Source organism: Physeter macrocephalus, chromosome 6, assembly GCF_002837175.3.
Source record: "Physeter macrocephalus isolate SW-GA chromosome 6, ASM283717v5, whole genome shotgun sequence".
In the NCBI taxonomy this organism is placed as follows: Eukaryota; Metazoa; Chordata; class Mammalia; order Artiodactyla; family Physeteridae; genus Physeter; species Physeter macrocephalus.
Window position 1 is genome coordinate 33343721 of NC_041219.1, and position 7123 is coordinate 33350843.

The 7123-nt window shown below is 34.4% G+C and overlaps 1 protein-coding gene across 2 annotated transcripts in view; it reads left to right on the forward strand.

Moving 5' to 3' along the window:
- Positions 1 to 7123, forward strand: part of ACTR6 (actin related protein 6) — a 39236-nt gene that overhangs the window by 1169 nt on the left and 30944 nt on the right. For both annotated transcript variants that reach the window (XM_055085257.1, XM_024127322.3), the window contains exons 2-6: positions 1601 to 1718; positions 2301 to 2369; positions 3236 to 3359; positions 4553 to 4688; positions 4781 to 4837. In XM_055085257.1, coding sequence (XP_054941232.1) covers positions 1601 to 1718; positions 2301 to 2369; positions 3236 to 3359; positions 4553 to 4688; positions 4781 to 4837 — 504 coding nt within the window. The remainder of the gene's footprint in view (positions 1 to 1600; positions 1719 to 2300; positions 2370 to 3235; positions 3360 to 4552; positions 4689 to 4780; positions 4838 to 7123) is intronic.

Below are 7123 nucleotides of genomic sequence, written 5' to 3' on the forward strand. Positions count from 1 at the left end.
GGTCCGGGAAGATCCCACATGCCGCGGAGCGGCTGGGCCCGTGAGCCATGGCCGCTGCGCCTGCGCGTCCGGAGCCTGTGCTCTGCAACGGGAGAGGCCACAACAGTGAGAGGCCCGCGTACCACTAAAAAAAAAACAAACAAAAACAAACAAAAAAGAGTAGGTGCGGAATACTCTATCATGTATAGACATTGTGTATGGTGACACAAAGGTGGGGGGAGAAGCAAGCTAAATAAGCTAAATAATCAAGAACAGTAAATTGACTAAAATTGTAATACAGCCATAAGATTGACTACAAGGCAGGTTTTAAAATTATGTCCTTGGGCTTCACTGGTGGCGCCATGGTTAAGAATCTGCCTGCCAATGCAGGGGACATGGGTTTGAGACCTGGTCTGGGAAGATCCCACATGCTGCGGAGCAACTAAGCCGGTGAGCCACAACTACTGAGCCCGTGTGCCACAACTACTGAAGCCCGCACGCCTAGAGCCTGTGCTCCACAACGAAGAGAGTAGCCCCCAATCGCCACAACTAGAGAAAGCCTGTGTGCAGCAATGAAGACTTAATGCAACAAAAAATAAATAAAATAAATAAATTTAAAAATATATTGTTTAGGGCTTCCCTGGTGGCGCAGTGGTTGCGCGTCCGCCTGCCGATGCAGGGGAACCGGGTTCGCGCCCCGGTCTGGGAAGATCCCACATGCCGCGGAGCGGCTGGGCCCGTGAGCCATGGCCGCTGAGCCTGCGCGTCCGGAGCCTGTGCTCCGCAACGGGAGAGGCCGCAGCAGAGGGAGGCCCGATACCCCAAAAAAAAAAAAAAAAAAAAAAAATATATTGTTTAAAATTATGTCCTTGAAGACTATTTAATAGAGAAAGTGACAGAATAGTAAGTGAAATAATCAGGTATAAAACATTTTTACAGTATTATCCCAATTAATGCAAGGATTTTCATCGCCTTTTAGCGCAAAATAATCCTTATACCAAAGTGGAATATTTTGGGGTGACAAATTATGCTCCCCTTCACTTTCTCTCTATCCCTTTCTCCCTTTCTCTGTGTGTGCATATATATGCACACACACACGCATACACACACATACATGTGTACACATGTATGATGGATAATGGTTCTAGTTTGTCTTCCTAACCAGATTGTAAACTCATGGTGCGCAGCAACCATATTTAAAACTACTTCCTACATCTGTACGTTATAGGATCTTGCTGATTGAAAATCTTTGACTCCATGGAAACTTAATTTTATGGTCAGAATTTTGAACTAGCAAATATTTTTTTTTCTTACCAGAATGGTATTAAGAATTTTCCAGGAACTTTACCTCAGCCCCTCTTCACCTCTGTGCAGTGGCAGAACCAATACCCACCCGTAAGGGTGTCCTGAAGATTATTTGAGAAAGATAATGGGTCCATTACAGAACTGGTATATACTAGAACCTTTAAAAAAAAAAAAGGCATGTAAAAATTTTTTGAAGACAGAATGAGAATCACTGGTTTTGGATATTTTTTGACATCAAGGGTGGTGGTTAGGTAAATGTACTTTTAGGAACTAAGTATTTAGGGAATAATTACATTATTTGTTTCTTTGTTTATAGAGTTATTCCTAACTGTCAGTTCAGGTCAAAAACGGCACGTCTTAAAACTTTTACTGCTAACCAGATAGATGAAATAAAGGATCCTTCTGGACTCTTTTATATTCTTCCTTTTCAAAAGGTAATTCAACTGTATGTCATTTCTAGCATTAAAGACCTAAACTGAAGGATAATTTGGAATGTATATTTAAGATTTTGTATGTATGAAAATATTTTTGAATCTCTGAGAAAAAGTTATTTAAATTTTAATTAAGATCTTATTAAAACCAAAAGTTGAATTTAAATTGTCGTGTTAAAAAAATGACCATGATTAATTATACTTCAATGAAAAAAAATCAACTATACTTCAATAAATAAAAATAAATGACCATGATTTAGTTACTGAGTGTGGGTACTGAATTTTACTTGTTTATGTTAAAGCTGAATGAAACGAACACATTAAAGAAAAAGTATAGAGAGGCATCTCTACATATTGGTGTGTCTTTTGAACCCTTGATATTTTGGTTATTGTTAATATGTAATATTTTGAATTTCTAAAAGGAAAAAAACATACCAATATAATAAGTTTGAAATTCAAACAGCATTAGACTGGTGAATGTGACCATAAAGAGATAAGAATCAGTGATTTAGAATATATTAATCTGATTTTTAAAAAATTGTTCAAATATTTTTGATAATTAAATTCATAAAACAAATTTTTTAGGGCTACTTGGTGAATTGGGATGTTCAAAGACAAGTCTGGGATTACCTTTTTGGAAAAGAAATGTATCAGGTAACAAATTGGAGTATGTATTCAAATTTCTATTTCCATGTCTTAGTCAAATGAAAATTTTAAATCTGTACTTATATCTTAAGGTTTATAAATTTTTGAATATGTTTCTTATATATATTTAAGTCACTTAATCTACTGTGCTTAACTTTGATTTTCAAATAAGTGCAAGTGAATGGAATTTCCATTGTGAATTGGAATTTGAAGTTGAGAAGAGATAGTCTGTATGAAACTTAAGATTAAAATTTTTACTTCAGATTTCTGCTATTCTTAGACCAATTCACTGTCTAATTTTTTTTCACAATAAAATATTTTTGCTGATATATCTGAATGTGTGAATGATACAATGTTAAAATTTTGTGCATTTAATATCTTTAGTATGACTTTAGGTATACTGAGAAAATGTTCAAATTTTAATGTTTCTTAAGAGTGTGTGGGAGAGAATTATGTAAACGTTAAGTATTCTAAAGCTTCTCACCTTTTAAATTTTAAAAACAAAATAACAGTCCCAGTGCCTGTAGTTGTATCATTTATTACTTTTGCATAATTATCTTTAAACAATTTGACAGTACCATTTTATCAATGCTACAAGAGAGTTAAAATTATATAATAGTTAAAGTGCATGTATTCTGTAACCAGACTTCCCAAGTTGAAATCCTAGGTATGTCACTAACTAGTTATATGGACCTTTGTAACTCATTCAACTCTTTTGTGCCTCAGTTTGCTCACCTTTTAAAAGGGAATAATAGTAAGACGTGTCTCCTAGGGTTATTGTGAGGATTAAATAAATGTGTTTATATATGTAAAACAAGTACTTATAATTATGACTACAAAGTTACAAAACTTTGGGAATTTTTTTCCTCACATAGGTTGATTTTTTAGACACTAATATTATTATCACAGAACCATATTTTAACTTCACTTCAATTCAAGAATCAATGAATGAAATCTTATTTGAAGAATACCAGTTTCAAGCAGTATTAAGAGTAAATGGTGAGTTAAAGTTTTTATTGAAATTGAGTTATGTGAATATGAATATGAATAAAGAAACACTTAAGGTCCAAGAATATTGGGTGACATTCTTTTTGATTTGAAGGAAATAAAACCTGGAATTTAAAAACTAGATGGACCCTTAGAGATTATCTAGTCAGACTTCTCTCACTTTATCTTTTTACTGATATGATATTTCTCCCTAATGAAGTTACTAGCCACATATTTCTAATCTCTGAAAGATTATTGTTTCTGAGTTAGTTGTCTTTTCTGTCACTGATGTGTCTGCTATTGTTATTATTATTGTTTGAAATAATGTTAATAGCTCAAGCTGCCAATATGAGGGAAAACAATCTGTAAATATTATCTAGAAGTAAGCTTATTAAAGGCTAGAATCACATTACATGACTGTACAAAGAAAGTATTCACATATTTAGCTTGTAGAATTTAAGTCTGTATAAGCAACAGTATACTGTAATGGTTAGGAGGATAATCTCTAAAACAGTGTTCTCAACCAAGGATGATTTTTGCTCCTGGGGACATTTGACAAAGTCTGGAGACATTTTTCGTTGTCACAACTGGGAGGGTGCTACTGGCATCTAATGTGTAGAGGACACAGATGCTGCTAAACATCTTACAATGCACAGTAAAACCCCCAACAACAAGGGGTTATCTGGCCAAAAATGTCAGGAGTTCCAAAGTTGAGAAACCCTGCTCTGGAGTCACACTGTCTATGTTTGAATCCTAGCTCTGTTACTTTCTAGTCATGTGACCTTGGGCACATTATTTAACTTCTCTGTGCTTCACTTTCTTCATCTATGAAATGGGATTGTTGTGAGGATTAAAACACACACACTCATGGAGTTTAGAATAGTGCCCAGCATGTAATAAATGCTCAGTAAAAATTATCTGCTGTTAAAATAATTATTATAAACCGTGAAGTGAATATTTACCTTTAAAAGTTGATCACAAATTTTTTATCATTTTCCACAAAAAATATCATGTTTTAAAGTTTAAGCATCATAAAGAGCTTGTGACAGAATTAGGAATGTTATTTTAAATTAACATTTTTCCTATAAATAATGTTTTTGTCTTTCTGCTTGTTTTAGTTTGCTACCTTTCTTTATTTATTGCTTTAAATTAATTATACTCTTATTCAGTGTGTTTATTTTTTCTTTATCTTTTTTTTTAAATAGCTGGGGCTCTCAGTGCACATAGGTATTTCCGAGATAATCCTTCCGAATTATGCTGTATCATTGTAGATAGTGGATATTCCTTTACACATATAGTTCCTTATTGTAGAAGTAAAAAGAAAAAAGAAGCAATTATTCGGTGAGTTGCATTCAATTTTCATCTTATTTCTTAGAATAAAACTGAATGAAATGTGTAATAAACTGAACCAAATTTGAATTCTCCCTTTTTAGGATAAATGTGGGAGGAAAACTCCTAACCAATCATCTAAAAGAGATTATATCTTACAGGTAATACTTAGCTTTGATTCTTTGGGAGGATGGGATGCTGGGGGTGAACTTTTTAAAGTAATTTAAAATTATTCCTTACCTTTAGTTCTAAGTTCAGGTGGCAATTCTATATTATTGCTTAGAAGACTATATCATATATATAAATACTAATGATGTTCAAGTTGAAAAGCTTTCTAACATATGAAATGGTAGTGTCCACCAAAAAGACATTTCTAAATTCTAGAGAGCTTAATACATTAATAATATTTTAAAATTACAAATGTACATGTACCTCCTAAAACAAATTTTAAAATGCGTATAAGAAAATAAGGATCCAAAAAGAAAATAAATTTCTGCCTTCCCTTTCCATTTCTCTTGTCAGTTTTACTCCATACACAGCATAATATTTCAACTTTATTATCTTTTACTTTTTTAATATCTGTGAGCCTTAATAATATATTGATATGTTTCTGGATTAGCCAATATTAGTTGAATGTCCACTATTAAAAGATGAAGAATTAGTGTACTTAATCACGTACCAACTCTTTTCCTGCCTCCTAAATTTTATTAATGCTATTATTTTTAATCTTATTGTGTTTAAAAACATAAGTAGAATTCTTAAATCTCAGTTTTTGCTACATTAACTTTGACCGGTATGATACTGTCAGTATTTCTTGGCTTCCCTCTGTGTTATATGTGAAAATAAGTGCATCTACATTTCCTTCTAACTTTCTTCTCTCCTTTTCTTTCTCTCAGATGTATCATTACTTTTTTAAACAACTTTATTGAGATATAATTCTCATACCATACAATTCACCCATTTAAAGTGTACAGTTCAATGGTTTTTAGCATATGCATCCATCACCACAATCAATTTTAGAACATTTCATTACCCCCAAAAGAAGCCCAATCCCCTTAGAGCTGTCTTACCCATCTCTAGCACATTTAAAAAAAAAAAAAGCTTTTTATTTTGAAATACACAGGAAGTTGCAAGAATAGTACACAGAGCCCTGTGTACCCTTAGTGACATTTTATATAACTAGTACAACATAAAAATGATAAAATTGAAGTTGGTGCAATACTGTTAACCAGACTACAGATTATATTCAGTTTTCGCTGTTTTTTACATGCACTTGTCTGCGTGTAGTTCTGTGTGATTTTTATCCCATGTATAGACTCATAAACACCGCCACAGTCAAGATACAGAACTGTTCCACCATTACAAAGGAACTTCTATGTGCTCCCCCTTTATATTTGCTCCCCCACCTTGTCCCAGTACCTTGGCAATCGCTAATCTGCTTTCCATTTCTATAGTTCTGTTATTTCAAGAATGTTAGAGAAACAGAATCATGTAGTACGTAACCTTTAGAGATTGACTTTTTTCATTGCTATACCATTTCTTCTTAATTATTGAAATTTATAATATTTACATAATGCTCTTTACTATAGTTAAGTCTTCTTGCCTTGATTATAGATTAATTTTAAAAATAGAAAACTTATAAATAGTATTTACAATATTATGATTATGTGAATGTTACTCATTATGAAACCAAATAGAATTAGGCTCAGCTTCAAAAAGTTTAGATGTTTAATTCCCTTTCCCAGAAACAGCATATTAGAAAGGTAAGGGAAGGCTGATACAGATGAGGACATTAACCAAAACCCAGGCAGTTTTGAGTCCAAAGCCTATATACTTAGTCCTTCTGAATGAAACACTGAATGAAAGAAAATTCATATATTTTTAAAAGCAAGGCTGTTGAAGTCCAACTTGAAGAGAAGGAGCTAGCAGGAACAACTAGAAATGCTGATGAAAAAGAATGATAATGAAAAGAGACTTCTCTAGTAGATGATAAAAAATTTAAAACTAATAATTAAATTAAGGTGACACTTATATAAGAATTAACTGACAGGGACTTCCCGGTGGTACAGTGGTTAAGACTCTGTGCTCCTAATGAAGGGGGCCTGGATTCGATCCCTGGTCAGGGAATGAGGTCCCACATGCATGCCACAACTAAGAGTTCTCATGCCACAACTTAGGATCCCACGTGCTGCAACTAAGACCCAGTGCAACCAAATAGAATAAATAAATATCTTTTTTAAAAAAAGAATTAACTGGGCTTCCCTGGTGGCGCAGTGGTTGCGCGTCCGCCTGCCGATGCAGGGGACACGGGTTCGCGCCCCGGTCCGGGAGGATCCCACGTGCCGCGGAGCGGCTGGGCCCGTGAGCCATGGCCGCTGAGCCTGCGCATACGGAGCCTGTGCTCCGCAACGGGAGAGGCCGCAGCAGAGGGAGGCCCGCATACCACA